At 41.4% G+C, this 20,143-nt stretch overlaps 1 protein-coding gene across 3 annotated transcripts in view; it reads left to right on the forward strand.

Moving 5' to 3' along the window:
* Positions 1–14,527, forward strand: part of MTURN (maturin, neural progenitor differentiation regulator homolog) — a 163,622-nt gene extending 149,095 nt beyond the window's left edge. For 2 of the 3 annotated variants that reach the window (XM_069211940.1, XM_069211939.1), the window contains exon 4: positions 1,058–14,527. Coding sequence is in view for 2 of the 3 variants with exons in the window: in XM_069211939.1 (XP_069068040.1) it covers positions 1,058–1,079 (22 nt within the window). In the remaining variant the exon portion in view is untranslated. The remainder of the gene's footprint in view (positions 1–1,057) is intronic. The other variant, XM_069211938.1, reaches the window with a different exon arrangement.
* The last annotated feature ends 5,616 nt before the right edge of the window (positions 14,528–20,143 follow it).

The raw sequence follows: 20,143 nt of genomic DNA on the forward strand, positions 1-20,143 counted from the left end.
ATTCTGTGAAGAATCAGCGAAAAAATTTCATTCAACAGAAAAGTTTTAAAGACATTGAGTGAAGTTGTAAAAGCTAGGATTTTGCTTAAGATTTTAGTCACCTTAAATGTGTGACTCCCCATACTTGTTCTGTAGAACAGTTTCTCTGAGTTAACTGCTGATTGTGCTATGGTTAGGGCAACCTCTTTGACTCTTAAGAGACAGGGCACTATTTCTCTTATGAAGCTGCATTTTATTTTTCCTTACTCAATACAATTTCACCTTCCTGCATATTAAGTTCTGAAATGCCATCTTGAAAGCCTTCTCCAGATTAATCAGATTCTCCTAGAAAATTAAGTTGAGCCTTTGATAGGCTGTCGCAAGATGTGGTTCATCACGAAGCCATATGTGAGAATTTAAAGCGAATAATACATCTGTAAGAAGGGCTCTGGGCTCCACGTAGGCATATAGCCTTTACGGAATATGTTGCTGCAGAAGCAGGAAAGTTTGAGAAAATCATGTAACTATCCAACTGCATGTCTTTTACATGTACAATAATACCTACCTAGGACAATCATTTGAACCACATTTACAAATGGCTGTTTACAGGGTTAATACCATGACAGCAGCTGTTAGTATTTTGTATGGGCGTAATCGTAAACTTATGATAACATTTGGGCTTGTTTTTTTTAATGTTCTTTTAGAACAGTTGAAACAAGGAGGAGAGTTGAATACAATGAAATAAAGACACATCATTGTCACAAATTCATTATAGGAAAGTATGGCTAAATCTGAATCTCCAGTTTCTCACTATGAGCTGAAACGAAGGGTATGATTTCACTACGTACATTCTGAGCGTCTTGTTTAAAAAATAAAGATTAAAGAATTAAAGTTGCTGGTAATAAGTAATTAAAAATAATGAATCTGCATAAATCAAACTAAACAGAGCTCCTTCGGCTGAAGTCAAAAAAGCTAAATAACTTGTCAAATAGTTGTAAGTCATACTACTTTGTTGCTGATTGGTCTTTTTTTTTTCTTTTTCTTTTTTACCCCCACCTCTCCCCAACCCATCCCCCAGTTGCTGGGTCTTCCAGATGTAGACGATGATGCACTTGAAGACTATAATGCTGATGTTGAAGAAGATGAACCAGAAGCAGACCATCAACGAATGGGCGTGAGCCAGCAGTAAAAACCAGTGGATCAGCAAATATTATTAAAAAGTACATAATATCTTCTTGATGAGCTTTGCTTTGAAGTGACTTGAATTTCACTCCAAGCCTCTGAAGTTTAATTGGACCTCTGCTGGTGGCATTCCATCGTATACTAGAGCGAGAGAGACTGCACTTCTTTTATGAAATAAAAAAAAATCACACTAGTGTTTCCTTCCAAAATGTGTGGAATGATATTTTCCCTGGAAGTTATAAACAAATTGCATCAACATCTACAAACACTGCCTTCCCAGGTTCCCAAGCAACGGAATTCTGTTGCATATTGATATATTCAGTGTATTTCTCAACAGCTTTTTAGTAACGGCTGCAGAAAATATGGTATCAGCAGAGGAATTTCTTGTGTTGTGATGTATAGTATTCAAACTGCCATTGAATTTAAGCAAAATGAGTTAAACAGTATTTAATGGAAAAAGTGTGAGCATGAGTTGAAGTTTGCTTTGCAGTTCATTTGCACTGGGGCACCAATGTTGACTAACATGGAGATGGCACCACATACAATTTTGGTATGTATCAAGTACGTGTGTGTGTGTGACAGTAGTGGGAGACTGCTAGGAAATGAATACAGTCAAGCACTCGCATGTGGCTACATTGAGAGAAGAAAATATGGAGAGAAAATGTCTTCTGTAGTGTCCCTGTTTCAAAAACGTTTTATTTGAGCCACTTTCTGAACTTTTGGACCAGGCTTAAACACAGTGATCCAAGACGGTCTTGGAATCGTAACAGTGTCTTTCCATCAATTAAGGAGATTGTATTACCAAAAATGTACCCCTTCGCTCAAGAAACATCCCTTACAATGCAAAAACAAGAGTTAAGGTGATTCTCATGGTCACCATTCTTAAGGCTTTATGCATGAACATTAAAACTAGGGTTATAGCCAAACTTGGGAATTAGAAGTAAAACAAATATTTTACTTGCAACTGAATTTTTTTTTTAAAACATTGCCCTGCTCAGTAATGGGAGCAGATTAATACTTTGGCGGCCATAGATTCCTTTAAAGATGTATCTGTATTTTCATGTCTGATGTTTGCACATAGTTATGTCCTGAAGGCATAGCTTGAAAGGAAGGCTGGTCTGTTGAATACTAGAAACCATTGCCCTTTATTTCATCTTTTTTAAGACATACAACATGCCAAGGAATTTATAATGTGTTCTTTCCATAGTTGTCTGGAGGCTGTACATAGCTACAACCTTGTGATAAAACATAAAAAGGTCTTTGGTGAAGTAGACGCACAGAACCTTTGACCTAGAGAAGCTTTTTATAAATTCTTTTAACAAGTAACTTCTCCCAATGATAGCAGCTCATTTCTGACTGTGAAGTTTGTCATCTACCAATTGGATCATTTAGATTGAGTAAAGTGAACCGAAACATAATTTGTATTAATTTTAATCGAAATCCAACTTTGTGTTATTCTGCCAGTTTTTTTATTACCCTGTTTTACTTTTGGCTTAGCTCGTTGTAACACCGATCTGCATTCCATAATGCACACCAGTGATTTCACCATTGAATAAATCAAAAACGTAAACAGAGCGCTCTGAAGCCATACACACTTTTTGGTGTAACTTCAACAATCTAGCCTAGCTAGCTCATAAAGTGGATGCAAAAAGTAAGCCATTTTAAATTAAAAAAATTGCGGAGCACATTACTTTGTTTTAAACATTTTGTTTAGGTGCCCGGAATCAAAAGTTTCATGTGTTTTTATTTTTTATTTTTATTTTATTTTATTTTTTGGGACCACACCATATAATATGAGCTAACTTAATCTGAGGCTTAAACCTATGTCCTTTGAGTTTTTGATGCAACTAATTTTATGTGTAGTCCTTATTTTAGGTCAGTGCTAGTCATCTCATCTCACTCATTGAACTTGATTTACCTGCTGCAACTTTTTCAAATTCCATATTTTCATTTGTTCATTGTCAATCACTTTTTCTCGTCTTCTTCCAAGATTGTTTTTTCCATGGTTCTTCCTTGAAAAAAGATGGTTACGAGTAGACAAGACAAATGCACACTTTGCTGCAGAAGTGGCATATGACCTGTTATTTAAAGAACAAGTGTCCATTATGAAAGTTGTAAAATTTAAAAATGCTGAGAAGAAAATGTTTGGCTGAAAAGGATTCATAAGCCTAAACTACTGGAGTATCTATGGTTCCTTCCTTCCCTATAAGATTTGTCTCAGTCTTCCTTCCACATTTGATATCCCGAGACATCAAATGTGTCCCAAAATGAAGGGAGGACAAATTGCTGGGGATTAGACAAGGGAATTGAGGTTAATGGAGATAGGAAACTTCCAAGTAGGTAAAGCTAGTTCTTCCTTAGGCTGAACTGTCTTTCAAAGAAGAATCTTCCTGCTGGACAACTCAGTCTTCCTGCTCCCACAGCCAGGTCAATGGGTCAATTAAACCTGCTTCAATCTCGGCCGTGTGATTTTTGACAAAGGTGACTCTGAATTATTTTTTTTAAACTGGCCTCTGCTTTGAAGCCTTTGGCTCTGCCTTGCTTCACTCTCTTCTCTGCCTCCCAATAGCTTCATTAAAGACAGGACATATTAGAGAAGCAGAAGTGTTTTAGCTCTGCAAGATACCTCACACTGATTTTGACATGGGCAAAAAATACACAATGTCAGAGCGTCACTGGAGGAATCAAATTTTGGAAGTGCAGGTTTGATAACCTGATGTAGATCAATCTTTTGCTTTTACCCCTTCTTTACTATTGCTTGGGGGTGACCAAGTTCAGACTATTCATGGTATTGTTGAACCTCTTAGATGATGCAGCTTTGGTATTTAGAACTGCTTCACCCCTCTCCTATCTTCCACACCGTTTACCCAAGAGACACAATTTGCTGTTCTAGACAACTTCATCCTTAACAGACCAATGCTGCTGAAATTGGCAGGTGTAGAAAAATGACTGGGTGTGGTCCTAAAGTGCCTAAGCGAAACAAACAGCATGCATTAAAGCCCCCCCACTCCCCCAGCTGGCTTTTGATGAATAATCTTTTAAAGAAACACAAAACAGTACATCAGTACCATGAATGAATTAATATTATAGTTCATTTACTAATGTGTTTACATCACTTACAAGGTTCTTTATAAAACCTCCTCATTCTAAAACGCAAAGAAGTACCAACATATATTGGGCCATATGTACGAACACATTTTCCCATAAGGACAGAATGGGTAAAACCCTTTGCTACATCTGACTCATTATTCCTTATTTATCTGTGCAAAAAAACGACACATCTCCCTTATCTTTACCAAACAACAAGGTATTATTCACAACAATGACATATATCCCTAAATTAAAAAAAGGAACTTTTTTATGTCCATATTTAACATTAGAAAAAACTTCTATACTTATGGATGAATCCATCCATGCACCAGTTTTTGTATTAGTTGCTATCGCCTATGCCCATCAATACAAGAGGAGTATAATTCCAAACGTATGTTCCCTTCTTCAAGTTTCAAATGGTTTCTCTTCAGTACATAAAAAATGTGTTTAGTGCCGATCAGGGCAATCCTTAGTCGTCCCTCTTGCCTTTGGTTGGCAAGACATTTCGAACTCTATATGTACTGGGCAAATGCATTCAAGTGAGGTCATTGTCAGGGCTTATTAGTTTATCTCCATGATACATACTCTACTGTTTCATTACTCAAGGGCTGATCTGGGGTGCGTGTGTGCGCACTTGTTCTGGTTTCTTGTCCGTTCTTCTCACTTCAGGCTAGTTTGGCACCACGTCTTCGTGTCGGCGTTACTCCTTAATAGTACTGTTTTGTGTTTCTTAAAAAAATTATTAATCAATAGTCGGCGGGTGTCTTTGCATTAAATTGGCAGGAAGGATTTTGATGACTTAAAGTACACGTCCTAATCTTCCACCAGAATGTAGTTGTAAAGGAAGCCATGGGTTCATCTTCCAGGACATGTATCTCTTAATCAGGAGATTGTTATGCATACAATGCATTTCTAAAGGTCAAAATGCTGTTTTGTTACAGTTGGTTTACTGTAAAGTATGCAATTCAGGGTATCAATACCCTTTTTTTTTTGGTGTACTGTCTGTGATTAAAAATAGCTATTTCAGCACAACGTAATTAAAACAGTATGCCTCTTGTAGACATGCCTGTTGCCGTGTTGGTCAAAGTATATCCAAATCATTGAGACAAGCAGCTGAATTCTCTGGTACGCTGATTGCCTCCATTGAAAGAGTAAAATAACTGCATTTTTGCAGGGCCGATGCTCAAAGCTTCTGTGTGAACAGTTGTCTTAATAATGCAATGTACTCCTGAGTTGGACACAGCTTCTTAAAGGAAAAGGGGGCCGGTTCCTGAGATAATCTTTTTCTTATTAAAATATCCTTTTCATACCGTATGCGGGCTCTCTTTAGAAACTGTTTTATAAATGTAATGCTTCAATTGATCAATACATCCTGGAAAAACTAGATCCGGTAAAGGCACAGTACCATTTTTACATGAGATTTTCACAGCTTTACATTCTGTTCCGAGTATATATAGTTCTACAAATGGAAAGGAAAAACTACTTGTAACAAGGTTTTGGTAGCTGGTTAAAACTTAACACACTGTCCTTCCACATTTCTAATTAGGTTCCAGTCTTTTTTTCTTGCTCCAAGAGGAAACTTGAATGGTATGGAGTGTTGAGTTTTTTCAAGATCATAGATCCTTTGAAGAAAATTATGAAGTCCTGAGCTAAAAAAAAGTGCCCAATAGATTTTGACTTTCCGCCTCACAGCAGGAGATATTTTAAGCACTTGACTTTTTGGAATATATTGATATTCAAGGCGTACTGTTACAGGTTAGTAATTATATTAGTTATCAACACTGCCTAGTTTTTATTTTTGCTTGAAGGAAAAAATTTGATGTTTATATTCTGCTTTACGTTATAGGTGAAGAACTTTGAGTGTGTTCGTTATCAGGTGACTTGTCCCATTTGATCACTTTTTGGTAGACTGATGATACAGAATTCAGCAGAAAAATATATATGCTATTAATCAGGTGCATGTCCACCATTCCCTTCATTCCTTTTATTTGGTAGGTCCCACTGGCCGAATTTAAAGCCTCCTGTGAGAAGGCAATCCAATGGATTTAGTTGAGATTGTTATTGCCTTCCAAAGTTATTATCCCAGTCGCAAGAAACCTCTCCAGCTTTCAGATGCCACTAATCATCCAAGGAACAAAGTTACATGCTGCTGCTAGTGGCTTGTCCCTTCATATTTTTTTCCTAAAATTTTAAGAAATAGTTTTTTTCATCTTTGTAGCCAGACATATGCATTTCCTTTAATTAAAAGGCCCAGCATCTTTCTCTGCATGTTCTGACAAAAATTGGAACAGCAGACTTCAACACATTATCTCTTCCTAATACACGTGTGTGAGTGAGGCTGTATTTGCAGCCTGAACATGGATTCTTTTTGACGGAGGCTAAGTTTTGTATACAGAAAAACAGATCTTCTATGTAGTCAGCAGGATCAAAGATAACCTGATTATAGGTATTTGTGAAACATCAGAGCCAATCTTGTGGTTCGACTTTTACTAGCTAAAATAAGGGCCTACAGCTTTTGTATCTGTTTGGATACGATCAGGGTGGCTGGAAATTCTTTGACCACTAGGAGAGTATGAGTGAGAAATGTGGAAGAGATTCTTCAATTAATGAAAGAGTATCTGTTGATCCAATGTTGCCTAGGGTTTTATTGTGCATTACTGTTTTGTTCTGGTCAGCTTGGGTCTAGGTTGCTGTGTTCCTGACATTTCCTTAAATGTTACTCTTTGGCTATGGATGTTATAAAATATTGTTTGAAGCTGGTTTCCTTCCTAATAATGGCCACGTACCCACTGAAGGTTTAAATCTGGCTTTGGTAGTCCTTCTGAATTAAGAGTGCATATACAAATATCTTTTGAAACAGCTTACTTTCAATAATCTGACTTGAAATTTACAATGGAAAATATAGTTTAATAGATAAATAACACCAGAAATATCTCGTCTGTCTGTTTTCCTGCCTGCTCTTCCGCATTAACATCACATTACAGTTAATTGAGTTTGAAAGTGCATGTAGCATCAAGGCTTTCTCCGCTGATTGCCCTCTGTGGGATAAGCGATAGGATTTATATTGATTTCTTGCCTAAAATGTTACCATGCTTCTACCTCAGCCAATTCGTGACTTAGTGTTTTTCCATAGACCTCATTTGTAGCTCTGATACTGCTTATGTTTTATGCTGGAAATAGTTTTTAATTCCGCCCCCCCCCCCCCCCTCTCCACACACACACACACACACACACACACACACCAGCAACTTTGTGACTTACCAAGAATTTGATTTAGAATGAAGTTTCAAATGTTAATTTCCTAGCTAAGAATTTGCTGCATGTTTGTTGGTAGGAATTGGCTATGCATTCAGGTTGGTCTACAGCCGCTTCTGTTGCTTTCATCATAGTGGTTCCACTTGTGCACATCAAATAACAGATTACTTCTGATGGATAGATCTACCTGTGGATTCCTCACCTTTTGAATATCTCAATTCACCAGCATTGTACAGAAACGTTTCTTTTCAGCTCTCCCACGTCGACGAGGATGTCATAATGCCACTGCTCCGCACGGGGCTCCACGTGAGTTCATCAGAGCCAGAAAAAGCCCTCGTCCACTTGTAGATGTCTGTTGCCTTTCTTCCGCACCTTAGATGCAGAATGGTTTTCTTATTCTCTCCATAGAGTTGCCTTTTGTTGATGATATTATTTCAGGCAAGAATTGTGCTGCGCTTCTCTAGTATACAATGTCTCTGCCTAGGAAATCTGGTTTCAGGCCCTACAGAGTGTGTGAGGGTCCGATGACGATCACTGATCCCCACGAGGATTGTCTTTGGTGTCCGCTCGGACCACGGTGTCAACGTCTGTTCTTCCTGCCAGAAGATGAATCCGAAAGCTTTTAAGGAAAGGGAGGTGAAGCTCTTCATGGCCAAGGAAGGAAAGGAGAAGTGAGGTTGTCGAAAATCTCAACATTGTTCGCAGTCCCAGTCTCCCCACGCCGCAGTCATTCAAGAGGAAGCATAAGAAGAAGCTGCACCATAGTTGCCGGCGCTGATCTTTGAGAAGTGGGTGTCCAATGTCGGTGTCTTCACATCTGAGGTCTCAGGCTCCATCGCCAGTATCCAAACCAGCGTCTCCTTTGAGTCCAGCAGTACTTCTGACTTTACCGGGCGTCCCGTTCCGGAGACAGAGGTGGTTGCTCCTCCTCCTCCTCCTCCTGCTATTCCTCCACCCCTTAACAGGAGCAGGATTGGCCTTCTTTGCCTGCACCTGGGACTGATCCTTCCATTTTAAATGCAATGTACAGCATTTTCAGCAGGGCAGTAACTCCTTCTGGTGTGTCTTAGGACCCATGGGTTGTATTCACTGGGAAGCTTTTTTTGTACAGTATGAGCAGGTGCCGTTCCTCCCGACCACCCAGGTATCCTGCCCTCCTCTGGTGCCGAGGAAGGTGGCTACTTTGCCAGTTGAGACTCTGCAGGAATCACCGGCGCCAGTTGCCCCCTCTCTGACCTCAGATGACTTGGCACCAGCATCACATAATGCACCTTCAGTTCCAGTGGGTTCTTCTGCACCAGTGTCTGCACCAGTCCTGTTATAGACTCTGCCGGTACAAGATTTTTTAAATACAATTACTGAAGTTGAGCCACAGATCACATAGAGAAGCGCAGAAGCATCTGGAGGAGAAGCAATATTTTTTTTGCGGATCAAGAGTCTGACCTCTAGAAAGGGGAAATTGTGTCTCTAGATTCAAAGTTTGAGGGCCTGTAAGTGGCGAGTGGCTTGAACACTTCTCCTCGAATGGGAGTTGTCACCAAAAGGCATTCCTCCACATGAGGTCCCATCTTACCATGCGGTGATGAGAAAGGCGGCAGATATGCTGGAGTTACCTCTTCCTTCAACTGAACTTAAGTCCAATCTTCTTATGGAAGTATTGCATTCTGCTTCCTCCACTTTGGAGCCTTTATTGCCTTTTTAATGAGCCTTTGTGTGAGCCTGTTCTGGAGCCTGGCAAAAGCCTATGTCAGCTCCTGCAATATCTAGATCCATGGCAAAGGATGTACAAGTTGTCTCCAGGGGATCCATTGTTCTTATCCACTCATCCTTCCCCTAAGAGTTTGGTGATACCTGCTTCTTGTTCCTTTGTCGATTCCTGGGTCTTTTCCCACTTCCCCTGCGAACAAGGAGTCAAAGATCTAGCAGTCCACAAAAAAGATATTTTGTTCTGGAAATATGGCTCTGAAGTCAACGAACGTAACAGGTTTGTTGGGAAGATATATGGATGCTTTGATGGAGTCTGCCAAAACAGTGATCCCAAAGCTGCGAGATGATATCCAGGAGCACTTTGCAGAGCTGCTGAACGATAAGCTGCTGCACAACAGGTCATTCAGTCAGGCCTGGATACAGCTGATTCCATGGCTAGAGCAATGGGGGGGACTTCAGACGATGCAGGGACGCACATATGGCTGACGGGTTCTTGGTTCTCTCCAGACATGCAAGCAACCCATTTGGATTTGCAGTTTGATGGGTCAAGGCTGTTTGGTGCCAAACCTGACTCTGCCTTGGAGAGATTCAAGGATAGTAAGATGACGGCATGGTCTCTAGGCCTACAACCACAGCATAGACAATACAGGCAGTTTCGAGTGTTTGGCTGGAACTACTCCTTTCGAGGCAGACAGTACCAACAGCAGCAACAGCCATCCAATCTGCTCTAACAGTTATAGCAGTGGTGTCAAGGTTAGACAACGAGGAGCCCATCCGCTAGTCATCCTCCTCCTCCCCTGCCAACATCGTAGGAAAGCAGCCTTAGTTCCGCCATCTTGGAGCACGGTTGGCCTATTTTATGCTGCAATGGAGATCTGTTACAACAGATCTTTGGGTTTTGGATATTGTGGAAAATGGGTACGCCCTACCCTCATGGGGGTTTCCTCCACCTTTTCCTCCCCAACAAGATGCTGACCCTTGCACAGGTGCTTCTTGCACTGGAGAAAGAAGACTGGATGGTCTCGATCAATTTGTAGGATGTATATTTTCACATCCTCATTCTGTAATCGCACAAAGTATCTCCAAATGGAAGGACTGATAATGCTGAGACCCCACCCTGAAGTGGTCTTACTTCCGCTCCTCAGGTTTTCACGAGGGTGATGGCTGTGGTTGCAGCGCATCTCAGAATGTGGGGAATACCAGTATTCTCTTACCTCAATGATTGGCTGATTAAAGCCAAGGCTCCAGAGTTGGTGTTACACCACTTGCAGTTCACAGTGCAGTTGTTGTCCAGCCTGAGCTTTTCAACATGCCTAAATCTCACGTAGTGCCCTCTGAGTGCAACCTGTTCATAGGGCACCACTGAACACTACGGTGAATTGAGCCTACCCTCCTCAGAATTCTGGACAGTCAGCCTATGATTCCTATGTTTCGCAATGGAGCTATGGTTACAGTCCTGAAGGTCTTGCTAGTTCTGATGGCTTACTACATTCTGTTGGTCACCCATGCACGATGGCATATGAGGGCCTTCCAGTGGTGCCTCCACAGGTGGTGGTTTCAAGACAGTGGGGATTTCAGAGTCGGCCAGGATCTCCAGAGACTACGGCGGATCTTCTATGGTGGGGTGGGTCAGGCACTCTCTCACTGGAAGCTTTTTTGTCCACCTCCAGTGGCTTCAGTGATAACAGATGCCTCCACTCCAGGGTGGGGAACTCATCTGTGGGATATGGAGATCAAAGGACTTTGGTCTCCGGAGGAAAAATTGCTTCATATCAGTCTACTGGAATACTCCAGGCCTTCCTCCTTTCTATTTGCGGCCAGTCGGTGCAGGTCTTAACAGACAAACCTACTGCGACGTGGTACATAAACAGGGAGGAGTAGGGTTGTATCTTCTCTGCAGAGAAGCTCTACGACTCTGGACCATCGGATTTGCATCGTGGGAAATCACTTGGCTGGAGTTCTGAAGGTGCTTGCGGACGGTCTCGGTCGGCATTTTTCAGCTGATCATGAGTGGCGGAAGCGGTACTTCACATTTTTTGGTTATGGGGGACCCTCCCATACACTTTTTTTCCACTTACAAGAACATGCACTGTTCGTCACTCTGCAGCCTCCAGTGTCAAATGCAGTGAGCACTGGGGGATGCATTTCATTTGGACTGCCCCCCCCCCCCCCCCCCCAATACCACGATTCCTTGAGTTCTGAGGAAGATTCACCAAGACTGGGCCAGAGTCCTATGAATAGCCCCGGATTGGTCGCGAAGAGAGTGATACACATCCCACCTTCTCTCAGTGTGCCCTCTGCTCTTTCTCCCTCACAGGGCAGACTTCCTCTTGCAGGGGCAAGTTCTACACCCCCACCTCCAGAGCCTGCAGCCACATGCTGGGAGATTGAACGGGGCAAACCAAGTTCTTTTTCTTCTCCCCGTGATGAAGTGTCATTTTATCAGCCAGAAGACACTCCACCAGGTCCGTTTATGCTAGCAGATGGGCTAAGTTTATAAAGTGGTGGAAGAATATTAAATGGACCCTTTAACAACTCATTTGTCTTTCCCCAGTGCAATAAGGCTGTGCAGTTGCAACAATTAAAGGATATTTTTGTGCCCTACTGGCATTCTTTTGTTTACCCGATCAACCTTCTCTGTTAAAGTCCCCGTAGTGTTAAGGTTTATTAAGTGACTTACTAACAAATAGCCTCCCACTCCATTGATGATGCCTCAGTGAGATCTTAATTTGATACTAACTTATCTTATGGGTGGTCCATTTGAGCTCTTTCATAGCTGTTCTTTGAGACTAGACGTGTTAGTGAATTGCGGCGTTAAGTGTGATACCCCCCTTCACAACCTTCTCTGCAGATAAATTGGTATTGAGAAACTAGGGCTGCTTCCCTTGGAAAGGTGGTTACTCTATTCTACTTGGGCCAGTCTATTACCCTTCCGACTTTCTAACCCCCTCCGAATCCATTTAATGCAAAGGCGTCATTGTTTGGACCCTAGAAGAGCTGTTAGCTTTTATGTGGACAGAACTCATGATCTACGGCTGGATGATCAACTGTTTATTGGCTATGTGGGCAAGATTAAAGGAAAAGCAATGTATCAGAAGACATTTTCTTGATGGATTATCTTGTGCATAAGATCTGCTATTTCATGGCTAACAAAAACCACCTATGAAGGTATTGGAGCTCAGTCTTCTACTTCTGCTTTTGCTAGGGGTGTCCCTGTAGTTGACATTTGTAAAGTGGCAACTTGGGCCTGCCTCCACACTCTTGCAAAGCTCTATTACTTGGAGTCCAAAGTGAGAAGCAGCGGTCACTTTGCCCGTTGTGTTTTGCAAGATTTCTTGGTATAAGCAGACGGGCAACTACCTCCCAGTGGGGGAATGCTTGGGCATTCTGTTCAAAATGTGAGAAATCCACAGGTAGATGTATCCATCAGAAGAACAAGTTACTTAACTTCAGTAACGCCTTTTCTGCTGGATACAGTTTCTACCTATAGATTCCTCACTGACCCTGACCCACCCTCCTCCCCGTTGCTTGTCTGCATATGCCAAAAACAAAATCGCTCGGTTGATGTCACGTGTAGAGCTGGGGTATTATAACTTCCTAGGTAACGTAGGAGAGCTGAAAAGAAAAGTTTCTGTGGAATGCTGATGCATCGGGATATTCATAAGGTCAGGAATCCACAGGCATATACTGTATTCACTGAAGGTAAGTAACTTGTTCTTCTGTATAATGTAGCACTTCCATGGTCCAGCTGCACTCGCCCCTTCATCCTCCACCGCCTGGCACACTTCCACTGATCTAATTTATTAATCACTTGGCAAGATGTGGGTCTGTAGCAACTATGGGACTGGCAATGGGGGATAAGGTTCCGTCATGAACTTTTCCAAACCACCTTCCCCACACACACAGTTTGAGCTGCTCATGATCTGTCTAAACAGCATAGCTCATGGACCTAGCATTATAGGTAAGTTTAAATTTTTTTTTTTTTTTTTTTAACTCTGTGAAACATTTTTCCTAATGCGCCCTTTATGAGGCAAACTATATATTGAGAGTTAAAAAGACCCTGTCTTGCTCACGATATTCAGGAACTTTGAATGCCGTTAAAGCAAACAATATAAGCTACAGATGAAAACAGTCCTAGTCTTTTGGGTGCCCCACATTGGTTGCTTCGGGTTCTCACATGGTTCAGGATAGGATGTGAAAGTGAAAAATGAGGCTTTGTGGTGAGTGAGTTTGCAGCCTTTGTGAGTTGAGATTTCTGTAATGTATTGGTTATTGTAAAGATGGAGTGCGCCTCAAGAAAGTATTTCAGTAGCTATATATTAATTGAGAAGTGGGTTACATAATTTAAACATATGTCTGCTTAAGTGGCCTCTGCAAACACATCCCTTAGACTGGACTCTCACGGGGATTTCTGTTACAGAAGAGTACAAGTTCTTGCTGATACAATTTTGTGAAGCTGCTGACTTGAGTACTCGGACTCCCGATTAAGCCTAAAAACAGACTTTGCACAAATGAGTCTCTGTACTTTATAATCAGACCAGAAATAGGTTATGCGAACAGTTGGGCAAATATGTAAATCAAATGTTAGTTATTGCAATGAAATAATGTCTGTTGCATTGTTGCGGTCTGGTAATTTACATATTGGGTTTGCATTATGTGATAACTGTATTAGCCTTTCTGCTGTGTGCTTCTAGTAAGAGCATTTACAGATCATTTGCAGTTTTTCTCCTACCTGAGTTGTATAAAAACTGAGCATGCTTCTGCGGGTAGACTTTTGTAACAAGAACATCTATACAAACATGCAGAATATCAGTTGCACAAAATATTTTACCCAGCTCGCCTCAGTCTTAAAAGGGTGCGGCAGGTTCATGCAAAATGTTTTATTTGAACTTTTACGTCAATACATTTTATGTCTGCATTTCTGAGTGTTGCTTTTCACGTAGACAAATCTGTGGTAGACGTTGCATGTGGAAGATGTCCGTTAACCTTGTTGGACAAGAAAAATAAATATCTTTAAATCCAAGCTAGACTACGCTAGTTGTCGGAATTCATTTCACCTGAATGAGATCCAATCCTTTTGGAGCCTTAATCAGATATTTCTGTGTTTTATGTTGGGATTTGGATTGTTATGAAATGTTTGTGATTAACAGTGTGGATTGGGAATTCAAAAGTGCTTTGCCATTGCTGGATGCAAAGAAATTGTATCCTTTCAATGCAGCTTTGTCCATTTATACATTTATGTACCAGAATCCTAGAGGTATTAAATCAACATGTATTCCATTCATACGCTTGACAATAAAATGCATCCCAAATATTTATGTATGATTATTTTTCTCATTATGGATTGACACTGATGTATAATATTTTATTATGTTGAGGTAATGCATTCTGGCATTTAAAGTTGCCATCACTCTACTTCCTCTCTGCTGAGGCTAGACTTGCCTTCGGTAGTTAGTCGGTCAGATGACAATCAAAATAAGACATTCTGTTCTTGCAATGAGCATTTGGGAAGGTTTCACACGTTTGCCTGCTCCTTCATAGAATTCTAAGGTTTCACAATGTAACTGGAGCTTTCAGTCTTCCCTAGCAGCACTTCAGTTTGTACAGAATCATAAGTTAGGAAAACATGAGTATTTCAGAAGAATTTTGAAATTGATATAGATATGAATTTCTGAAGGGCTGGTTTGCCAAAACCAGTCTTGCTTTCACAGTCCTCAATACTTTGATAAGCAGTGAAGAGAAGCCTTTTCGGCAGTGGACATATTTCTACTAGTGAATGTGTAGTGAGGTATGAGGACACTTAGCATTCGTTCTTCTTCTTGATGTACTAGTGGTATAACGAGCAGTCCATCTAAATTTCTGATTTTTGGTGACTTCTCTTTATTCTTTAGCCAAAACCTGTGAAACCGTTCGTTCCTGTACCTCTAATATTTACATTTTAGGAAATGTAAAACGTTAGAGACTTCCCTCTGTTGTAGAAGTAGAGCATTTACAAAAAGTTAAGGTACTCGACTGGCTTAGGTGGAAGTATCAAACAACATGTGCATTAAGAAGGATTGTTCTGAAGAACAATTTGTCCTGTTGTGAAGAGTATCCGTGGTAAAAAATAAAAAAAATAAAAAACATTTGTGTGCGTGCGTCTGAATTGTTACTATATAGACATCTGAATATGCAACCTGACTAAATCAACATTCACAAAGAAGGTAAAATAGCTTGTACTTTCCTACACATTTAGGTGTAAGGATTTGCATGTATTGTGGGATCGGGTTATCTACCAATGACAAGTCCAGAAGAGACCGGGCTCCTTTAGAGGATCTCCATTAATAATTATAAGCACTGAATAGTCGAACCCACATGTGGGGCCCTGGAGCACTTTTCCAAAGATCACATATTTCACTTTTCATTAGAAAACACAAATCGTTTTATATGAAGGAAGGCTACATTTGACTGTTAAGTTTACTTATTTAAAAAACTTAAACCCTTTTACCAGTACATAAATCTTACCAGAGTAACTCAGTGAGAAGGAAAAAAACACTTTCACAATCCATTTTGAAGGAGATGACGGGGAAAAATAGGACTATGTAGCCACATTGGCTACAGCTAGGTAAAGATGAAAAGCTGACACTGCAGCTTCAAGGTCTCCCAGAGCTTCACTATCTTGTCATGCTTTCTCAGTGGCAGGTGCTCCAGTTCTTGTTTTCCAGCACTTTCTGACAAGATCCTGTAATTTGCCTTTTTCATTTTGTTTACTGTGGAATCCTCAAAACCTTCTTTAAAACTTCTTAACCTAACTTCCCTTGGGATTTAGTCTTTATTTCTAGCAGAAAATATTTTCATTTCTTCACAAAATGCTATTGCTTCTTGTGGAAAGTCCTATGGAAAAAATGCAAAATCAGATCGTCGGGATCTGGTAGATTTTGCTTCCCAGAATCTCACATTCTGATGAGTGCAAGCATTGTGGGACCTTTTCCAGGGGCACTACGAAGGACAGGAAATACATTTGTCTTCATGGTCTTAAGGAATAGCATAAATGCTAGGAGTTCCTCTCAGAATACACTGGAAAGTCTAAGGAGAAAGGAAAACCTCTTCCAGTGCTCCAGTTTGCATCTCGGAAAGACTCCTCCAGTGGTAGATCCAACAGAAGTCATTGTTCTGAAAAACTGAGCCATTCCCGGTCGACATTGTGGTCCATAATGTCCTTGTAAGATGCTGTTGCTACTTGTTCACCATTCAAGATCTGTTCACTTTCAAAGAAACGCCACCTGAACATCAAAGTTCATGGATTCTTAAACCTCTCTTCAAAGATCTTCAAACTGGCTACAAACGCTCAAGTTGCAGAGGCTGCCCTCACCTCCGAATCCGTGTACTCGTGTGCTTGCTCTCCTACCAGACTTACTCAGTTGGTTAAAGTACTGGATTCTTCTCCATCACCTCCTTCGCCTCCACCTCAGCCTATTGAAACCTTGGAGTTCTCTTCTCTTAGACCTCCAGCCATTTCGTCTCACATGCTGGAGTTCAGTTATTGCCCCCTCCCCCCCCCTTTCCAAGGTCATACTTGATGCAGAACACTGCTATGCCAAGGAGAAAGGAAATCTAGAACACCAAAAACATGGTAACATTCGTGAGATCAGCTTCACATCATCATTTCCACTTTTTCAGGCAATATAGATCTCCATTCCACTAGACATCCCTCAAGCCACTTTTGAAGACATACATCCAAATCATGTTGCTCATCTTTATTGACTTCCTCAAGATCAAGGACCAGAAAATATTCACCAACCAGCCAGGAATTCTCCATTTGATGTTATAAATACTTTCAAGAAATTCTGCTCCTGCTGTAGGTTCTAGACATTCTAGAATCAGCAATGAAACATTTTCTATCTTCTGCTTCTCTTAAAGCTCCACCTTCTTGGTTACAGAAAAAGTATACATTCCCTTGTTCCTCAGAGCCGACCCTCCACCTGTTCTGTTGTCTGTGGCAAGAAAGCTTCATTCTAGTTTTTCTTTTTATACTGTGCAACCTGACATGTACACTAAGCATTTGAATTACATGTGTCGACTAATCTGTCTTTGGCACCTCAGTAACTATTATGATGACTGCCAGTGATACTGCTTTCTTAGGTAGGTATGACAGCTCCATTTGGGATTCCTTAAAGTGGTTTTCCATCAACTTGCCTCGAGAGCCCCATGAAGACTTCATCAAAATCCTGAAGGCTTAATGGTCTTTAATTAGATCATTATTGCTGCTTCCGACAGTTTGAATCTGGCAGTACATCACTATTGCCATGGCCTAGCATTAAGACGATCATCCTGGCTACATGTTTTACAGGTCTCGAACCTGCAATAAGAATCCTCAACCTGCCTTTCTCTGATAACTTGTTTGGCTCGTACCCAGATGCTGAGATGGCCCTCATGAAATTGAAAATGGAGACCTCGAGGGCTGTAAGTGTAGAGAAGAGAAAAGAACATAAAATGTATGCCTCCATACCCTCGGATCCCCTTTACCACTATAGCGTTTAAGCCCCTCAGTGGCGCCAACAGCAACTAAAAGACAGCCTTATGACCAACAAAGGCTGAGAACAAGCATTTGCAAGCAATGGCTCTTACATTTGCTTGAGGTAGAGCTATTGGCATTGTAAATTCATAACTGCACTTTTCTTGCTACATAAATTGGTCAACCCTGCCTCATAATTTCGTTTTTCCCCGCCATATAATTCCAGTGGCCCTGCATGTAACTAAAGCAATTCCATTTACTTTCTTCCTCTATCTGCAGCATAAAATGAAAATATTGCCATTTATCATCCTAATTTAAATCTGCCATGCTAATTTCAATAGAATACCACTTTCACCACCCCACCATCAGAGTTGCTGGCTGCCTAGCACAATTCCTCAAAAAAAGACAAAAGACAGCCAGGATATTAAGTTGGCCTGCAGTATGGTCATAGTTGTAACAAGGATAGATTATTAAAACATATACAATTATCATATAAACCTTTATCAGAAATGAACTTTTGGCATTAGTCTGTAATGCTCAAAACAGCCCCTAGAAGGCACATAACAAAAATATCATTCGAAGAAACCTGGTCATGTAACCATATTGTTAGCCCCTAGAGGGCATAACCCCATGGGGGAAAAAAACGAAAGGAAGTAATTCAGTATAACAATATACTTCGTCTCTAGAGGGCATTTTAAAGGCTAGTAGGCCTACTGCAATGAAATGACAAACAAGGCCTTTAAAATGGAAATACTCACCGCTGTAAAACAAACGTTCTAGCCATGAGAAAGCTTATAAGACAATTAATTGTGGGAGGGCTTATTATTTTGGGGTCCACACTAACCTACTGTGGGGACCTAGAGATGATGTATACAAGGTGTTTTGAAGGTGGTCCCATTGTCCTTGGATCACCTCAGGCCGAATTATGAGCAAAAATGTTTTATAAAAGTAATGCCCTACAAAGCATTATGATGCATGGTCATGTAACATAAGAGAACATAACCACATGAAAAAAGAATGAGAAAGTAATGTAGTATAACCATGTATTTACCCCCTAGAGGGCATAGTGCATTACACATTTTCAAGGCTAGCAGACCTATTACAATGATATTACAAACAAGGCCTGTATACTATAACTTCTCCCAGCTGTAAAACAAAAGTTCCAGCCATGAGAGAGCTAAAAACGATAATGGTGGTAGGGGTTATTACTTTGAAGTCCCCACTAACATAGTGTGGGGACCTAGAGATGATGTAGACTAAAAGAGCACATTGTGGTCAGTTTTTTGAAGGTGGTCCTGTTGTCTTAGGAACACCACAGGCTGAGTTATAAGCAAACATGTTTTGTAAAAGTAATGCCTTGCAAAGCATTATGGGACAAGTTTCCGTGCCACAAATATTTTAGTATGTTGGTATGACTGTAATGCTTAGAACAGCCTCTAGAGGATACCACAATGAAAACGGCATTTGTAAGAAACATGGTCCTGTAACTATATTTCTGATGGATACAACTACCTGTGGATTCCTCACTCATTGAAGGAATTTTCCCCCTGCGCCAGCTTTCGACGGAAATTTTCTTCCTAGCTTCTGCACGTCGAGGACGTCACAATTGCCCATGCGACGCCGTCTGACGTCATACAGGAAATAAGAGGTCCTCGCCGACGTCCGTTACCTTTTTTCCATGCCTTCAAACTACGGTTATTTTTCGAGGGAGCTACTGTTTCTACTATGCGTAGTTACAGTTACTGTTTCTTTCTTCGAGATGTCTCAACGAAAGTCGGGATTTAAGTCCTGCAGGGAGTGCAGAGGCAAGATGTCGGTGACAGACCCACATGTAGACTGCTTGTGGTGTCTCAGCTCCAACCACAACGTGGAGAAATGTGACTCCTGTCAACGTATGAACCCAAAGGCGTTGAGCGCGAGGTGAAGCTCTTTTTGGCAAAATCCCAAAAGAAGGAGAAGCGGCATCGGCGCAGATCATCATCGTCTAAGTCCCACCGGCGTCACCCTGACTCCCGGCGCCGTCGTGAATCTTGGCACTGGTCGAGTAGGGATCGGTCACGCTCGAGGTCGCCTTCGGTTCGGCGCCGAAAGACATGGGAGGTTAGTCCCACCATCACTCCTCAGCCGCAGACGCCTCCCGCATCACCGACTTCGCCTACGACTCCACCATCTGTTTTCGAAGTTCCTCAACATCAGAAGTTCTCACCTGCTTCTCAGACGCCGGGGCCGGCGCCGTTGTCACCTCGAGCTCAGGCTCCGCAGTATCCGGCTTTCTCGGCTCCAGGGGCTGACAGTTCCGCATTTCTAAATGCGATGTTTGCCATTTTCCAACAAATGGCTCCAGGTGGTGGACCGGCTGGTCCTTCGGGGCCATTGGCCTTTAATATGGGTGCTCCAGCTCCTTTACGACCGGTACCTTTCATGCCCTTCCTTCCT

This window comes from Pleurodeles waltl, chromosome 10 (assembly GCF_031143425.1).
Source record: "Pleurodeles waltl isolate 20211129_DDA chromosome 10, aPleWal1.hap1.20221129, whole genome shotgun sequence".
NCBI lineage: Eukaryota > Metazoa > Chordata > Amphibia > Caudata > Salamandridae > Pleurodeles > Pleurodeles waltl.